The sequence below is a fragment of the Aquarana catesbeiana genome, linkage group LG02, assembly GCF_042186555.1.
Source record: "Aquarana catesbeiana isolate 2022-GZ linkage group LG02, ASM4218655v1, whole genome shotgun sequence".
Lineage (NCBI taxonomy): Eukaryota > Metazoa > Chordata > Amphibia > Anura > Ranidae > Aquarana > Aquarana catesbeiana.
Window position 1 is genome coordinate 137653996 of NC_133325.1, and position 18876 is coordinate 137672871.

Consider the following 18876-nt stretch of genomic DNA (forward strand, 5'->3'; position numbering starts at 1 on the left):
GGAGCGATTAGGATAAGATCTGTTTCTTCTAGAAGAAACTTCCGGAATAAGTCTGATCGGCGGGAAGGCGTAACAGAGGCCGAATGGCCATGGATTCGACAGAGCATCGATCCCCAATGATTGATCTGCTGGGTTCAAGGAAAAGAACCTCTGTCTTGCGGTTGTTCTGATTTGCGAAGAGGTCCACTTCAGGACATCCCCATCTGTTGGTGAGATCTGCAAAGACTTCAGGATGAAGGGACCAGTTGTCCCGATCTACCCGGTAGAGGCTGAGATAATCTGCCAGACAATTGTGTGTCCCCTTCAGGTGCACAGCTGTAATTTAAGCTAGATTCCCTTCTGCCCATGATAAAATCTCCTGGGCAATAGATTGAAGTATCCGGCTCCTTGTGCCTCCGTTTGTTACGCAACTGTCACCCCCCCCATCCCCAGGAACTCACATCAGTTGTGATCCTTTGGGATATAGGAATGGACCATGGGAGACCTCTTGTTAGGTGCAGGTTTGTCCTCCACAAGCTTCTATTTACCCTTGTGGGTATCCAGACCCTTGATTCCAGGGACTTGCATCCCAATTCCCTAATAGAAACAGTTGTAATGGACATTGATGAAATCTTGCCCATGGTACTGCAGGAAAGCATGAGGTCATCAGACCCACTGCTCTCGAAACCTGTCTCAGCAAGACAGACTGGTTGGTCTGTAACGCTGACATAGTTTGGATCATTTTTGTAATCTTCTCCTGTGGAAGAAAAACTTTGGTCTACTGAGCAAAAGTCGTATACCAGATATGTCACTTTCTGGGCCGGAATTAAGGACGACGACTTCTCTACGTTTATTAACCAGGCTAGGGACTGTAGGAAGTCTTGTGCCGTCTGGAGATCCACTAACAACCTTTGGTAGGATTCTGCCACTACAAGGAGGTTGTCCAGGTAAGGGATAATAGTAATCATCTTTAACCTTAGCGGAGCCAGCGCCCCCCAACACCTTTGTAAAAATGCGTGGGGCTGAGGACAGACCGAAGGGGAGGGCTTGAAATTGAAAGTGCCAAGTCTCTGTTCCCATCTTGACTGCTAATCTCAAGAATCCCTGGAAGGATGGATAGGGATGTATAGGTAAACATCCCTCAAATCCAAAGTGGCCATGAAGCAGTTTGGGTAAAGCAGGCTTTTGATTGTGAATACCATCTCCATACGGACATGCTTGTATCCGATTGAACGGTTTATTGACCGGAGGTTCAGGATAAGCCGATACTTCCCTGATGGCTTTTTGATGACAAATATATGGGATGAAAACCCCTTGCCCTGGTCTGACCAGGGATCGGGACTTTTTGATCTTATAAGTCTCCAATTAGGAGACCCAGAGCCTTCCCTTTCTCTCGATCTCAGGGAGGAAAGGTAACCAATAACCCGGTGGTTGGCAAGAAAATTCCAGCCTGTACCCATTGGTCACTAGGTCCAGGATGAAGGGGCTTGAAGTGACTGCTGCCCATTATGGGAGAAAGGCCCTCAATCTTCCTCCCACTAGGGGACAAGAGTCACTGTGGCTTGGCGGGTTGTAGGAGGATTAAACAAGTACCCCGCCCTCTTTACCTCTGCCTTTGTGCCCTGTCCAATTTTTTGGGCCGGTTGTCCTTTTCTCTAGGACTTTGCTGCCTACCTTGGCCACGGAGAAAAAACAAAAAACCCTCAACTCTGGCTGTCCCCCCCATCAGCTGTACGTTCCAGTGCCTCCCGCAGTCCTGGGCCAAAATAGATGATCACCCGTAAGGGGAAGCCCACAAAGGCGCAACTTGGAGGCTGAATCACCTGACCAGGCTTCTTCTGGCCGAATTCACTAAGGCCGAAGTCCTGGCTATCATTCTTACTGACTCAGTGGAAGAATCAGCCAAAAATCGTACTGCACGAAAAAGACAAGGGAAAGACTTCAAAATCTGCTCTCTAGAAGTACCAGCCAACAAATGTGTTTGAATGTGTGTCAACCATCCTTACAGATTTCTGCCCACACATGTGGAGGCCAGAGCTGGTTTAAGATTCCCAACAGCTGAATCCCAGGCTCTGTGGAGAAGGATATCCCCTCTTGTCCATTGGATCCTTAAGCGTACCCATATCGTCAAACGCTAGGTCCGAGCTTTTTGAAACCTTTGAAAGAGGTGCGTCCAACTTAGGATTTTTGTTCCACGGCTGTGCTGAGTCCTCATCAAAAGGAAGCCCTTTTAGGTTACCAGAAAGGTTCACTCTGGATTTTCCCACTCCAGTTTGATAGTATCAATCAGGGAACTACGTACTAGAAAAACTCTAGACTTCTTATGTAAACCCTTATACATAAGATCTTGTTTGAAAACTTGAACCTCCTCTTTTAATTCAAGTGTAGTATAGATAGTCTTTAATAAGTCATCAACATCCTCTAAAGATAACTTAAACCTTGAGCCCCATGTGGATTCTCTATCCCTGGGCTCTATATCTGACCCAGATTGTTCCGGAGAAGAACAGGTAGATCTGACTTCAGCTTCCGAGTCTTCTCTCTCTGCTTGCTGTGGAGTGCTACCGACTGAAGCCCTAATTGAAGACGGACCCTCAGCTGGAGCCTGAAGCTTGTTAATTGGCATTTTAAATGAGCCAAAAAAAAAAAAAAAAAAAAAAGGGTAGACGCAAGCTCATCTCTGACTGAAGTCAGCATTTTCTGACAGGAAGCTACCGGGTCATCCTTTACAGGTGCGGCAAACTGCTTTGCTCCATGAAGAGCTCAATTTGTTTGCGCAAACCACACATTTCCTTTTTGGTGGCTGCGCTTGGGCCTTGTCCTGGGTCTTGGTCTGCAAGACAAAGTTAATTATCCATAATGAAACCATCAGCCACCCACTCTGTAACACCCCGTGCAGGAGGGAGGAAATGTGTCCCCTTACACCCACTACTACAGAGGGGGGAGGAGGAGGACACACTCACAGGGATAGCAAAAGAGTGACAGAACACCCCAGGCTTACCTGTGAGGTGCTGGTGTTAGGGACCGCATCCACTGCCTGTGCAGGTACTGCCGAAGGATCCATCCTGCCCCTCTTGGTCATCCACAGCCTTGCTGCTTTCACCAAAAAACACCAGCAGCCAGCGTCCCCTGTCTGCGCCGTTATGAAGACTGGAACCGGCGTCTTTGGCGCCTGATGATTATGTCAAATGCTTTGGAAGTGACCTCTAGGTATTTCCTTCGGGCCAGCTTGGAGCGCAGTAGCTCCGCCCCCCTTGAGCACCGCAGCTTCCTCTTTCCCCTGCATGTATCAGCCATGCCATCAGCGGGGAAAGGACATAGCCGCTCTGCCTGTAGCCATTAGTGCAAAGCACCGCGTTATGGGAGCTGACATCACCCCAGTCCTGGCCCTCTCCAGGCACTGAAAACAGGGGACAGCAGCACAGCCAAATTCCCCAGTGGAGATGCTGTTTCTGGCAGAGGAAAAAAAAAAAAAAAAAAAAAAAAAAAGAGAGGTTAGTGACATGCCCCAAACAGCCATTCAGAGCCCCTGCTCATTAGATCTAGGAGACCAGGTTCCAGGAACATGTTACCCCCTTTCCGGAGGAAACACTAATAACTGACATGGAGCCTGGAGGACAGCCCTTTTATCTGGTGGGGGTAACGCGTTTCTTGTCCTGGTAGGGGGAGCCCTAGGTCTCATGGGCTGTCCTGGAAGATGCTTGGAGAAAATTGTTTTTTTTTTTTTTTAAATGCTCCCCATCCCGCCGAGCTCGCATGCAGAAGCGCCGCATATGAAAACAGTGTTCAAACCACGCATGTGAGGTATCGCCACGATCAGTAGCACGAGAGCAATAATTCTAGCCCTAGACCTCCAACTAGAAATATGCAACCTGTAGACATTTTTTTAAACGTCGCCTATGGAGATTAAGGGTAAAAGTTTGTCACTAATCTACGAGTGGGCGCAATTTTGCAGCGTGACATGTTGGGTATCAATTTACTCAACATAACATTATCTTTCACAAAAAAAAAAAAAATATAATTGGGCTAACTTTACTGTTTTTTTTCCCAAAAAAGTGCTCTTGTAAGACTGCTGCACAAATATGGTGTGACAAAAAAAGTATTGCAACGACCGCCATTTTATTCTCTAGGGTGTTGGGGGGGGGGGGGGGGGGAAGAAAAGTTAGCCCATTTATACTGTATATATTTTTTTATATTATAAAAGATAATGTTATGCCGAGTAAATTGATACCCAACATGTCACGCTGCAAAATTGCAACAAACTTACCAAAAAAAAAAAATTGTGTCACTTTTATTCCTATTACAAGGAATGTAAACATCCCTTGTAATAGAAAAACAAACAATTTCAATAATACATTGTGCTTGATTGCCATTTGTAGGAATGGCCAAGTGTTGGGGATTAGGGATGAGCCGAACACCCCCCGGTTCGGTTCGCACCAGAACCTGCGAACGGACCGAAAGTTCGCACGAACGTTAGAACCCCATTGACGTCTATGGGACTCGAACGTTCGAAATAAAAAGTGCTCATTTTAAAGGCTAATTTGCATAGTATTGTCCTAAAAAGGGTTTGGGGACCCGGGTCCTACCCCAGGGGACATGTATCAATGCAAAAAAAACTTTTAAAAACGGCCGTTTTTTCGGGAGCAGTGATTTTAATGATGCTTAAAGTAAAAAAAAAAAAAAAAAAAAAAAAAAAAAAAAGTGAAATATTCCTTTAAATATCGTACCTGAGGGGAGTCTATAGTATGCCTGTAAAGTGACACGTGTTTCCCGTGTTTAGAACAGTCCCTGCACCAAATGTCATTTTTAAAGGAAAAAATCTCATTTAAAACTGCTTGCGGGTTTAATGTAATGTCGGGTCCTGGCAATATGGATGAAAATCAGTGAGACAAACGGCATGGGTACCCCCCAGTCCATTACCAGGCCCTTTGGGTCTTGTATGGATATTAAGGGGAACCCCGCACCCAAATTAAAATAAGGAAAGGTGTGGGGCCACCAGGCCCTATATACTCTGAACAGCAGTATACAGGCTGTAGGTTTGTTGTTAAGTAGAATCTCTTTGTAATTTTGAACGGGTACATTTTTAACGTGTTTAGCTCCAGCCAAAAAATCTTTAAGCTTTTTGGAAAACATAGGGAAGGGTTATCACCCCTGTGACATTTGTTTTGCTGTCTTTCCTCCTCTTCAGAAGATTTCACCTCACTTTTTGTCCCAATGGATTGGAAAGCATCAGTGGAAAGGAGAAATGTTTTTCCCATATTAACTCTTACAGGAGAGAATTTCCCTTCCTAGGGGTAGATTTATTCTCTCTTCCTGTTGTCTCCTTCCGTTTGCAAGTAGGAGTCGTTTGTAAGTTAGTTGTTTGAAAGTAGGGTCCTGCCCTATATACTCAGCAGAAATTTGGGCCTTAGGTGTTGCTGTGGCCACAACACTGTAAGCCCTCACAGGGCTCTGCTGTGAAATATTAGATCAAGAATTGTAATTACATGCCCCTTTTGAACAGGAGCTGAAAAATTAGGCCTTAGGCACTGGTGCCACAACACTGCAACCCCTCACAGACACTCTAGTTGGAATGCAGGAACGAGCCCTGCTGCAAAGTATTGCATCAAAAATTGTAATTACACGCCCCTGTTAAACAAGGGCTGAAAAATTGGGCCTTAGGCACTGGTGGTGGCACCCAGAACCAAAAATGTTCTTACAAGCTATCAGCGTGATGATTGAGGAGGAAGAGGATAATTACTCAGGGATAGTCACTCAGCATCAGCATAGGCAGTCTTTGAAGGGATCTGAGATTTCAAAAAAAATTATTCGGTTACATCAGCATCAGGTGCTTGGTAGCTGGTGGTGATCCAAGACTCATTCATTTTTATGAAGGTCAGTCGATCGACCGAGTCAGTGGACAGACGCACCCTGTGATCGGTTACCACGCCTCCAGCAGCACTAAATGTGCGTTCCGAAAGAACGCTGGATGCAGGACAGGCCAGTAGCTCAATTGCATACTGTGCAAGCTCTGGCCAGTGATCCATCCTCAAGACCCAGTAACCCAGAGGATTTTCAGTGGGAAAGGTGTCCAAGTCTGATCTTGCCCCTAGGTATTCCTGCACCATGTAAAACAGACGCTGGCGATGGTTGCTGGAACCGATCATACCTTGGGGCTGCGGACCAAAAAAAATTGTCTGAACGCAGCGGTCAGACGGCCACCTTCTCCACCGCTTCTTCTTTGACTGACCGAAGCCTCAGCAACACGTTGTCCAGAAACAGGAGTTTGTAACCTCCCAGTCTCTGGGAACGCGTTGCACAGACCTTTCTGCAAGGCCTCCCGAAGAAGTTTCATCCTCTGCTCCCTCTGCGATGGCAAGATAAGGTCCGCAACCTTACCCTTGTAACGTGGATCAAGGAGGGTTGCCAGCCAGTATTGGTCCTTCTCCTTGATACCACGAATACGAGGATCCTTACGCAGGCTTTGCAGGATCAGGGAGGCCATGCAGTGTAGGTTTGCTGAGGCATTCGGTCCGGAGTCCTCTGGGTCACTAAGGACGACATGGTCCGCAGCCACCTCCTCCCAGCCACGTACAAGTCCATGTGTTTCTTGGGACTGATCCCTTAAAGACCGCTGCTGATGCTGAGTGCCAGGCTCCACCTCCATACTGACACAATCTTCCTCCTCCTCCTCTTCCTCTTCCTGTGTGATCGGCGGGCACGCAGGAACACTGTCTGGATAAAGGGGGCCTTGAGAGCTAAGGAAGTCCTCCTCTTCCTGCCTCTGTTCTGCCTCAAGTGCCCTGTCCATTATTCCACGCAGCGTGTGCTCCAACAGGTGGACAAGGGGGACAGTGTCACTGATGCATGCACTGTCACTGCTCACCATCCTCGTGGCCTCCTCAAATGGTGACAGGACAGTGCATGCATCCCTGATCATGGCCCACTGGCGTGGGGAAAAAAAACCAAGCTCCCCTGACCCTGTCCTGGTGCCATAGTCGCACAGGTACTCATTGATGGCCCTCTGCTGCGTGTGCAGCCGCTGCAGCATGGCCAACGTTGAGTTCCACCTGGTGGGCATGTCACAGATTAGGCGGTTCTTGGGCAGGTTAAACTCCTTTTGGAGGTCCGTCAGCCGAGCACTGGCATTATATGACCGGCGGAAATGCACACAGACTTTCCTGGCCTGCCTCAGGACATCCTGTAAGCCCGGGTACCTGCCCAAGAACCGCTGCACCACCAAGTTAAGGACGTGAGCCAAACAGGGCACATGGGTCATTTGTCCCTGTCGGAGGGCAGAGAGGAGGTTGGTGCCATTGTCGCAAACCACCATTCCTGCCTTAAGTTGGCGTGGCGTCAACCACCTCTGAACCTGCCCCTGCAGAGCTGACAGAACCTCTGCCCCAGTGTGGCTCCTGTCCCCCAAGCACACCAGCTCAAGCACCGCATGGCATCTTTTGGCCTGCGTACTTGCGTAGCCCCTTGAACGACTACGGAGCACCGCTGGTTCCGAGGAAGAGGCCATGGAGGAAGAAGAAGAGGAGGGGGTGGAGGAGAGAGGTGTGTCACAATCATTAGCATTTTGGAGGCGTGGTGGCGGAACAACCTCCAACACTACTGCACCTTGTCCTGCATCCTTCCCAGCTGCCAGCAGAGTCACCCAATGCGCCGTGAAACTTAGGTAACGTCCCTGTCCATGCCTGCTGGACCATGAGTCAGCGGTAATATGCACCTTACCGCTGACCGCCCTGTCCAGCGAGGCATGGACATTGCCTTCCACATGCTGGTAGAGAGCCGGAATCGCCTTCCGTGAGAAAAAGTGGCGTTTGGGTACCTGCCACTGAGGAACCGCACATGCCACAAACTCACGGAAGGGGGCAGAGTCTACCAACTGAAAAGGCAGCAGTTGAAGTGCTAGCAATTTTGCCAAGCTAGCATTCAACCGTTGGGCATGTGGATGGCTGGGAGCAAACTTCTTTCAGCGGTGCAGCAGCTGGGGCAGGGAAATTTGCCTGGTACAATCTGACGTCGGTGTACCAAAATCAGATTGCCCACAAGTACGTGGCTGTGACACACCTAATTCTACACCTTCATTCCTCTCAGTGCAGGTCTCAGAGAGGACTGAAGGTCTAGTGGGGTTGGAAATCTCAGCTGATGAGGAGCAAGCAGAGGTCCTCTTTGTTCTTTGGTGTGGGTCTTTTAGATACGCTTGCCAACGAACTGCATGGCAGGTCAACATATGTCTGGTCAAGCATGTGGTACCCAAGCGGGAGATGTTTTGGCCACGCGAGATACGCTTGAGACATATGTTGCAAATAGCAGCGGTGCGATCTGATGCACTCGTCTCAAAAAAGGCCCACACCAAAGAACTTTTTGAATAACGCGCAGAGACTGCAGCGCCCTGCACATGTGGAGCTTTGGGGTGTGATGCAGTCAATGTGCTGCCCTTAGGCTGGCCCCTGGAGGGCATCCTGCCTCGTTGGTGATGTGCCGCCTCCTCCTCCTCCTCTCTCCTATCAGGCACCCACGTTGAGTCAGTGACCTCATCATCCCCTCCCTCCTCATCACTGGAGCAAACCTGGCAGTATGCTGCAGAAGGGGGAGCATGACTGCCAGATTGCTGTCCTTCTTGGGCACCCCCTCTGTCCGTGCTCGTGTTACTGCCTTCATCGAGCTCAGTATCATCATCAGAGCCTTCCAAACGCTGGGCATCCTCCTGGAGCATGTACCCAACACTGTGGTCAAACAGTTCGAGGGACTCCTCAGGAGGACATGGTGGGGCTAGGGAAGGAGTCACTGATGACATTGAGCCGAGGGAAGAGGCCGCTGCTTTGCCAGACAAAGTACCCTGGGCATGGGTGAGAGAGGATGAGGAGGAGGAGGATGAGGACGGCTTGGTCATCCACTCGACCAAGTCTTCCGCATGTTGCGGCTCAACATGGCCAGCTGCCGAAAAAAAGACCAAGCGTGTCCCATGGCCACGTGCTGATGAGGATGCACCGTCTCCACGACCAGCACTAGACACAGAGCCTGCTTGCCCTCTCTTATTGGCTTGTGACTGTCTGCCTCTCCTTCTTGGCCTTCCAGACATACTAATGGCCTGTAGCTGCACTAAGCTGGGATAGATTTTTATATATATATATATATATACATACATACATACACACACACACACTGCAGCTAGCAAAATCAACTGCCTGCCTGTAGTATGAGAACACCAACCTTCTACAGGTAGCTTTAGCTGAACACTGAGGTGGACGCACCCCACTAACTTGTAGGTTTAGCAGAACACTGAGCAGGACGCACTGCACTAACTGTAAATAGTCTAGCTGCCTGACTGTGGTACTAATAGGATCAAAAGAACACCAGCAATTTTCTTCAGGTAGCTGTATTTACTGTAACAAGACAAGCCTGCCTGTCAGTAAGAAGATAACAGAAACGGATCTAGCAGAACACTGAGCAGGACGCACCCCACTAGCTTGTAGGTTTAGCTGAACACTGTGAGGTGGACGCACCCCACTAACTTGTAGGTTTAGCTGAACACTGAGCAGGACGCACCCCACTTACTTGTAGGTTTAGCAGAACACTGGGCAGGACGCACTGCACTAACTGTAAATAGTCTAGCTGCCCGACTGTGGTACTAATAGGATCAAAAGAACACCAGTAATTTTCTTTAAAATACTGTAACAAGACAAGCCTGCCTGTCAGTAAGAAGATAACAGGAACGGATCTAGCTGAACACTGTGAGCAGGACGCACTGCACTAACTGTAAATAGTCTAGCTGCCCGACTGTGGTACTAATAGGATCAAAAGAACACCAGTAATTTTCTTTAAAATACTGTAACAAGACAAGCCTGCCTGTCAGTAAGAAGATAACAGGAACGGATCTAGCTGAACACTGTGAGCAGGACGCACTGCACTAAATGTAAATAGTCTAGAAGATAACAGGAACGGATGTAGCTAAACTGAATTATATATATATATATATATATATATATATATATATATATATATATATATATATATATATATATATATATGCGCAACACCTGGGATGCATATATATATACACAATACACTTTAAGTGCAGCTAACTGACTGACTGTCCTGCCTAATCTAGCTAACTCAAAATGAAATGACACTGTCTCTCTCTCTCTAAGCACACCGGAACACACTGCACAGGGCCACCGTGCAGGCGGCCTTATATAGTGTGGGGCATGTACTAAATCCCCTGAGCCATAATTGGCCAAAGCCTCCTTGGCTTTGGCCAATTATGGCTCTCTGTTAAGGCGGCGCTGTGATTGGCCAAGCATGCGGGTCATAGTGCATGCTTGGCCAATCATCAGCAAGCAATGCACTGCGATGCCGCAGTGAATTATGGGCCGTGACGCGCCACACGAATTTGGCGCGAACGGCCCATATCGTTCGCAATTCGGCGAACGATCGAACAGCCGATGTTCGAGTCGAACATGGGTTCGACTCGAACACGAAGCTCATCCCTATTGGGGATTTTTGGTGGCCAAGTTAAAAGGTGGGCTGGGTGATCAAGCATTAAAACCTCTAGTAGGATATGGTCACATCAGTCTCAAAAGGCAAGTAACAGATAAACAGAAAACCATCTATTAAGACTTACCTTTCCCCTCTGGGATCTCCACAGGGTCAGGTTTTGTTATCCACTGATAGAATGGAAATTGGTAAAGTTGACCATTTGGGCAGGTAACACTGACAAATTGGCAGAACCAGACATCTAGAATGAACTTTAAGTAGCACTCCAAAGACACCCGGACAAGCAGGAGCTCTCCAAGATCTTTTGTTTCATTTATATCAAACTCTGCCACCTAGAAGAGAATTGACAAATCTGTTCACTACAGGTTTTACCAGAGTCACATGGCCATACGTAGGCCAGTTCTTGCAGAGGATATGCAACTCAAGTTACAACTGCTCTATATAGCCTCCAAAAAGTTACATTCAGCCATCGGTGGCGGATGTACAAATTTTCCCTAAAAAGTCATTTTTCAGCAATTGGAGAGGACTGCGATAGTGCTGCTCTCATATCAGCTTTTCACGAAGCCCATGTCAAGGAGATATCCACAGATTACTACAATTTATAATGTGCCGTTAGCTGCCAGTTTGATGATTTTTTACAGTTATACCAAGTTGCTATCAAGAAACCTTTAACCAGACAATTGTAAATATTTTACCTAGCAAATGTCATCACTATGAGAGTATACTCACAGATTCAGGCAAAAAGTGACTCCAGTGACGGGGCATTTGGTGTTTCTCACCTTCTCCATTTATGCCCACAAGAACAATGAAGATATTACTACAGGTGCCAGCAGACAGGTCTGACCCAGTGGCTACTTTCAGTTTGTACAGTCCCATGGCTTCAGGAAATGAGGCCGCAGCTCTGAAAGACAAGAGTTTAATGGATGTGTCTAATGTTGGGCAACTGCAAATTACTAAAGAGCAGATTAAATGTGCTAAAATGATTTATGCTGGTTTTCTTGTACCAGAACCAAAAAGATTACACATGCTAGTCACAGTGGAATATGTAGTTGCATGGGTTAGGTAGAAAGGGTGGGTCAAATCACCTAGCTATGAATATGTTGGGGGAAAAGGGGTGCACAATAGCATTTTTTTGCAGTTTAATACTGTGCACATGCTTGTGTTGACATCTCTTTAAAATGTTAAACGTTGCCATTTTGTACTCTGTTTAAAATAGAGTATGTATGGCCACTTCATTGGGTACACATGTTCACCTGCTTGGTAACAAATTTCTAATCAGCCAATCACATGGCAGCAATGCAAAGCATTTAGGACGTGGTGAAGACTTGAAGTTCAAACCGATCAGAATGGGGAAGAAAGGGGATTTAAGTGACTTTGAATGTGGCATGGTTGTTGGTGCCAGATGAGTGTCTGAGGAAGGAGCCAATAAAACTCGTTTACCATCTCCTTGATTTTCTGAATGGACAGAGTCAGGGATCACCGACTGTCCATTAATAACTGAGCATCGTGAACTGTATAGTTTACAATGATTCAGTTTATGAATGGAGGAGCCTCCATCTCCTGTCCATCTTCAGTGCAGCTGAAGCTGCTGAGAAAGGGACTGTGGAATCCGTGTCCTCAGTCCCTTTCCCTGTCTCAAAGGGGAGATGTCAGGGTCTGTTTAGACCCGATATCCCAAAGCCCCAAGAGGGTTGATAAATAAAGGGGGGGGGAGTGTAATACTTAACGCACACACACCAAAAAGAAAACAAACAAAACTGACAGTCCACGTCAGTGCTGTGTATTAGTGCCACTGTCACATGACATTGGTGCAAACCTACAGAACAACATCTCTGAAACACAACCAACCTTGAAGCAGATGGGCTACATCAGTGGAAAACTACACTGGGTTCAACTCCTGTCAGCTAAGAACAGGAAACTGAGGCTACAAGTTGCACAGGCTCACCAAAATTGGTTAATATGAGTCAGAGTCGTCTCAATGTCAGCTGCAACATTCAGGTCAGAATTTGGAGTAAACATGAAAGCATCCTGCCTTGTATCAACAGTGCAGGTGGTAATGGTATGGGGCAGCAGGATAATGCACCGTGTCACGAAGCTCAAATCTCAAACTGGTTTCTAGAACATGACAATGAGTTCACTGTACTCAATGGCCTCCACAGGCACCAGATCATAATCCAATAGAGCACCATTGGGATGTGGTGCAATGGGAGATTCACATGGATGTGCAGCTGACAAATCTGCAGCAACTGTGTGATGCGATCAGTTCAATATGGACCAAAATCTGAGGAAGGTTCCAACACCTTGTTGAATCTATGCCATGAAGCATTAAGGTAGTTCTGAAGGCAAATAGGGGTCCAACCCAGGTGTACATGTAAACCCAACATTTCATATTCCTGATGTGTGCCTGCTGCATCATGTTTTTGGGAAGAAAGAAAATGGGATTTTTATTACAGCTTACCTGTAAAATCCTTTCCTTGGAGTACATCATGGGACACAGAACCTTAAAGTAATTACTTAATGAGTTATGGGCCACCTTCAGGTGTTGACACTGGTAAACCCAATCAAGGAAGTTTACTCTATATAACCCCTTCTCCTTCCAGGAGCACATCAGTTTTTGTAGTAAAGCAATATACTTAAACCCCATAAGAGGGGAAGGACCTCTGTGTCCCATGATGTACGCCAAGAAAAGGCTTTTACAGGTAAGCTGTAATAAAAATCCCATTTTCTTTATTGTACATCATGGGACACAGAGCCTAAGTAATGACTTAATGCAGTGGTTCTCAACCTGAGGGTCGGGACCCCCCCGGGGGTCAAATGACGATTTGCCAGGGGGTCACCGAATCCTGGGCTGTTCCTGAATCCCGCACCGCTCTCCTAGCCTTTTTGTGGCTGTACAGCTGGGCAGTTCCTGGAGCCGGTGACCACCCACTCAGCTTCTTCGCAGCCGCCCATTCAGTTCACAGCATGGCTGGGGGGCAGAGACTAAAGGTCAGCTGACTGGGAAGGAATGTGAAGTGGGAGAGGCTGGAGGAGACCCTATCTCCTGATTTCAGCATAGGTGTCACTGCTGCGAGTAACCACAAAGTCGGAGACACAGTGAGTAACACTACCTGTGATTATAGTTGCCATTAAAAGTCCCCACTACAGTTCTCAGATCAGCAGAAGACCTTGATCAAGAGCAAGTTGGCTGATCATAACTTCCCCCAGCACTGCCACTGATCCCACCCCCCGCCAGCACTGCCACTCATCCCATTCCCCCCACTAAGGAGTAAGAGAAAATAAAATAGAGAATACATGGAATGGAAAGGAAAAGAGGGGGAGGAACAAAGAAAAGGGAGAGAAAGAATAAGAGAACAAGAACGACGGCTAGAGAGAGGGAAAAGGGAAAAAAAAGAAACATTGGGATAGAAAGAGATAAAGGGGAAAGAAAGGAGAACAAAGAGAAAGAGTGGTACATCCTAAAATGTACCATAAGGGGTTTTAATAGTGTACGAGTAGAAGGGACTCAGGGAGCGCTAAATGTCCGTGGGTTAGGGGCGCAAATCACTTGTCTTGCCTTGGGTGCCGACAACCCACGCTATGAAAATAATTTTACTGTTAGGGGTCCCCACATCTTGGGGAATTTTATCAAGGGGTCACGACACAAGGAAGGTTGAGAACCATTGACTTAATGGGACCTCCCATAGCAGTGCTACTTGAGGGGAGGGAGACAACCCGGAAGGTACCCCAGACTTGAGGATCTATACTGCTGCCTGCAGCACACTGCGCCCAAAGCCAATATCCTCATACCTCCTTACATCCACCTGATAAAATCTTTGAGAATGTATGCACTGAAGACCAAGTTGCAGCCTTACAGATCTGAGCCATGAGGCCTGGTGACACTGGCCAAGAAGCACTAACCGCCCTGGTAGAGTACGCCTTAACTTGAAAAGGGGGAATCTTACCCCTTAAATTATACGTTTGAATTATAACTTGCCAAATCCACTTAGAGACAGTGGATTTCGACGCTGCCTGCCCTCTTAGGACCCTTTGGCAGAATAAATAAGACATCAGTCTTCAGAATCTGAGCAGTTGTCTTTAGATTCTCACATCAAAACACTGTAGTGACCTTTCTTCACTGGAACATGGTTTTGGAAAAATGGTAGGACAATATCTTGGTTCAGGTGAAAACCTGAAACTACTTTTGGCAAAAAGCCTGGACGAGGGTGTAACACCACTCTGTCCTCATGAATAATCAAATATGGCTCTTTACAAGAAAGAGCAGCCAATTCCGAAACCCTTCTTGCTGAGGATATAGCAACCAAAAATACCAGCTTCCTTGTCAGAAGGACTAAGGGAATATGCTGTATTGGTTCAAATGGCTGTTTTTGTAACACTGACAAATCTAAATTCAAGTCCCAAGGGCTTAAAAGGTGATTTAACTGGCTGATTAATCCACATCACCCCTTGCATAAAACCCCAGACTAAGAATGCGTAGCAAGCGGTGCTTGAAATAAAAGTGATAAGGCTGAGACTTGGCCCTTAATAGTACTCAAGACCAACTTCATCTCTACGCCTAAATTGTAGAAAGGCAAGCCTGCTGCCTATGATATCTCCGAGGGTGCCAACCCTTGGATTCACACCAGGAAACATAAGCCTTCCAGACTCTATAATGTATAGTTATGGAAGCTGGTTTCCTTGCATCAATCAAATTAGAGATAACCGACCCGGAAAGCCCACGTTTCTTCAGAATATGGGTTTCAATAGCTAGTCTGTTAAATTTAGCGGTAGTAAAGTAGGATGGAATATCAGCCCCTGTGATAACAGGTCTGGCCTTAGTGGAAGGGACCACGGACCCTCCACTGCCATCTTTACGATTTCTGCATACCATGACCTTCTGGGCCATGCTGGTGCTGCCAGAATTACCGGTTTTCTTTCCAGCTTGATCCTGCAAAGAAGTCTAGGCAGCAATTGAATTGGTGGAAAATGCATAGATCAGTGAGAACTGATCCCACGGTATCACCAATGCATTTGTTCTGCATGCGAATGGATCCTTTGTTCTGGACACAAAGTTGACTAACTTTGTTGAACTGGACGCTAGAAGATCTACGTCCGGAGTTCCCCATTTTTGACAAACAGCCTGAAAATGTGCTGGGGTGAAGAAACCATTCCCCTGGGAATAATCTGCTGGTGACTTAAGTAGTCCGCCTGCCAATTCTCTATTCCCGGAATGAAGACTGCCGATGGGCAGAAAGAAATATTCCATGCCCAAGTTAGAATATGGTTCACCTCTCTGCGCTGAGAGACTCTTGGTGCCCCTATTGGTGAGTGATATAGGTAACAGCCGTTGCATTGATGGATTGGATCCTGACAGGACAATCGCTTAACCTAGAAGTCCAGGCTTTCAGAGCCAGACGCACTGCCCGAATCTCTAGGATGTTGATGGGCAAGCCTCTTTGGTTCTTGAACACTGTCCTTGGAGAGTTGTCTTCTGTCGTTACCACTTTCTAGATAAGTGATCTGAAGGATTTACCCTTTAGCAGATTCTTTAGTAACCATCAATTGAGGCTTTGGGACACCCTTGGGGACAGCCGCATTGGCAAGTCCAAAGCTTGGATAGTTTTGTTCCAAGCAAATAGAATATTGTTTTGTAACAGTCTCAAATGGAACTGGGCATAGGGAACTGCTTCTAATGAAGCCACCACGTTTCCTAAGAACCTCATGCAAAGGCAAAGGGAGGGATCTCGTTTTGACCTCACCATCCACAACTCTTATGGAGTTGTTTTTTGCCTGGGCAAGAACACCTTTTTCTGGGCTATATCTATGATCAGACCCAAATACTCAGCTTTAGCGCTTTTAAGCAAGACTTCACTAGGTTGAGAACGCAACCCAGACAACTGATTGTAATGTGTACACCTTACTCCAAACACCGATTAGTCTATCAACAATAAGTCGTCTAGGTATGCCAAGACTGTTTAAGCCCTGTGCCCTTGACCTGGCTAGAGGTGGGGCTAGCACTTTTGTGAACACTCAGGGTGCTGTAGCTGGCCCAAAAGACAAGGCTACAAACTGAAATGCTGCTGTTCTACTTCGAACAGCAGAAACCTTTGGAGAGCGGGAAATGTATGGACGTGCAGACATGCATCCCTGATGCCGATAGACACCAGAAGTTTTCCTCCTTGTGGGATAGAAACTACAGACCTGATCGACTCCATAGAAAGGAGCGGATCTTCTGGAACGGATTTAGATTCTTTTAGATCTAGAATGGATCTGTTGAATTTCAGCAAGGATCTTTACATGTACAGGAAACGCATGAAAAAGGCAGTGAAGGTTTTAAGGAACCTAAGAAGAAACAGAACTATCAGCTGACTCTACTAGAGGTAGCTTGAAAGAGGCATGAACCATCTCTGTAAGATATTTGTACCAGCAATGTCTCAGTGTCTTAGACTTACCGGTAAGGTAATTTCTACGAGTCTTTCAGGACAGCACCTGAAGAGAGCGCAGCTCCACCCACTTTTCCCAGGAAACACTGCAGTCAGTTTCTTCTTTTAAAGACCGGACACTTCCACCATGGCCTCAGTTGTTCACAGAGTACCTCCAGCCATGCTGAAATTAGATAAGCAAAACATAGCAATAACACCACATGTTACAAAACAATTAGGGCGGGTCATCGGTGCTGTCCTGAAAGACTCGTAGAAACACCGTTACTGGTAAGTCTAACTAGGGTTTTTCTCCCCTTGTCTTTCAGGACAGCACCTGGAGATGATAAAAGTACTTACTCTAGGGTGGGACCACCGCCTGCAGGACCTTCCTGCCAAACGATTGTTCCGCTGCTGATAGCAAGTCCAGCCTGTAATGGCGGGTGAAGGTGGAGAAGCTTGTCCACATGGCCGCTTTACAGATCCGACCTGGAGAAGCCCCTGCTCTTTCCGCCCAGGACGTTGCTACTGCCCTTGTTGAATGGGCCATTACCCCTGTGGGAGGATCAGCCCCTGAAGCTTTATAGGCTTCACTGATCGCCATTCTTAGCCATCTGCCTATAGTGCTTTTGGAAGCACAATGACCCTTACGCGATCCAGAGAAAAGAATAAAAAGAGAATTTGACTTCCTAAACTCTTGTGATCTCTAAATAAAGGAGTAAACATCTTCTCACATCCAGAGTATGAAAAGCCTCCTCTTTAGAGTTGGATGGTGTAGGGCAAAAAGTAGGTAAAACTATCTCTTGTGCCCTATGAAAAAAGGTTGCGACTTTTCAGTTTTTAGCACTACCCGGTCTGGAAATATAAAACAAAAAGGTTCGATTATAGATAGAGCTTGCAACTCACTTACTCTTCTGGCCGAGGTAATTGCTACCAGAAGAACTAGTTTGAGCGTCCATAATTTTAAAGTCGCTTCCTCTGGGGGCTCAAAAGGTATTTTGATCAACCCTTGTAGCATCAGTGATAAATCCCATTTAGGAAAAGATTTAAAAAAAAGGTACTGGCCTAAGCCTGGCCAATGCCTTGAAGAATCTAATTATAAACGGCTCTTGAGATAACTTTCTCAAGAAAAACCCGACAAGGCAGCCACCTGGACTTTCAGGGTACTGGCTGCCAGCCCCATTTCCATACCTTCATTGAGAAACTCTAAATATTGAAGGCAATTCCTGTGGTGAACATTTTTTAGTCATGCACCAGAAATTAAACCGCTTCCATGTTTTAAAATAAATACCTCTGGTAACCTTCTTTCGCTTACTTAACAGGGTTGACACCAGCTTATCTGAGAGGCCTTTTTTTTTTAGAATCTGCTCTTCATTAACCACCCCCTGAGTTTGAGCTGGTCAATATTTGGATGCTGAAGGGGTCCCTGGGTTAAGAGATCTTTTTGAAGTGGAAGAACCCAATGTGGTTCCACAGCCATCCTCTGTATAGTTGCAAACCTGGGCCTCTTGGGCCAAAAAGGAGCCACTAGGATCATACTTGTGGTCTCTCGTAGTTTCTTTAAAACCAAAGGGATCATTTGAAAGGGGGGAAAGGCGTAGCACAAGTGGAAGTTCTTGCCTGTTTAGTGAATAGGCCTTCACCTTTGAATTCTTGTGGGATGCGAACAGGTCTATATGAGGAACTCCCCATTTCTCTTAATTTTTGGAATACCTCCTTGTTTAGACTCCACTCTGCCTCTAATATACTTTCTCTGCTTAGAAAGTTGGCTACTAGATTCAGCTCTCCTTTTAAGTGTACAGCCGTTAGGGACTTTAAAGTTGTTTTCGGCCCAGGATAGCATCTGAAGGGACAAGGCTAGCAAGACTTTGCTTCTCGTGCCTCCCTGTCTTGTAACATATGCCACTGCTGTGGCATTGTCTGATAGTACTAGAACATGGTGACCCTGGACTATTTTCCCGAAAGCCCATAGTCCTAAGAGAATAGCCCTTAGTTCCCTCCAATTGGAGGATCTCCT

The 18876-nt window shown here is 46.6% G+C and overlaps 1 protein-coding gene across 1 annotated transcript in view; it reads right to left on the bottom strand.

Annotated features, from left to right (window-relative positions):
• The window catches only part of LOC141127242 (hydroperoxide isomerase ALOXE3-like), a 37316-nt gene extending 25960 nt beyond the window's left edge, over window positions 1-11356 (bottom strand). The window contains exons 1-2 of the mRNA XM_073613508.1: window positions 11191-11356; window positions 10589-10793 (exon numbers count right to left, since the gene is read on the bottom strand). Of these exons, the coding sequence (XP_073469609.1) occupies window positions 10589-10793; window positions 11191-11337 (352 nt within the window). The 5' untranslated portion in view covers window positions 11338-11356. The remainder of the gene's footprint in view (window positions 1-10588; window positions 10794-11190) is intronic.
• Window positions 11357-18876: the final 7520 nt, after the last annotated feature.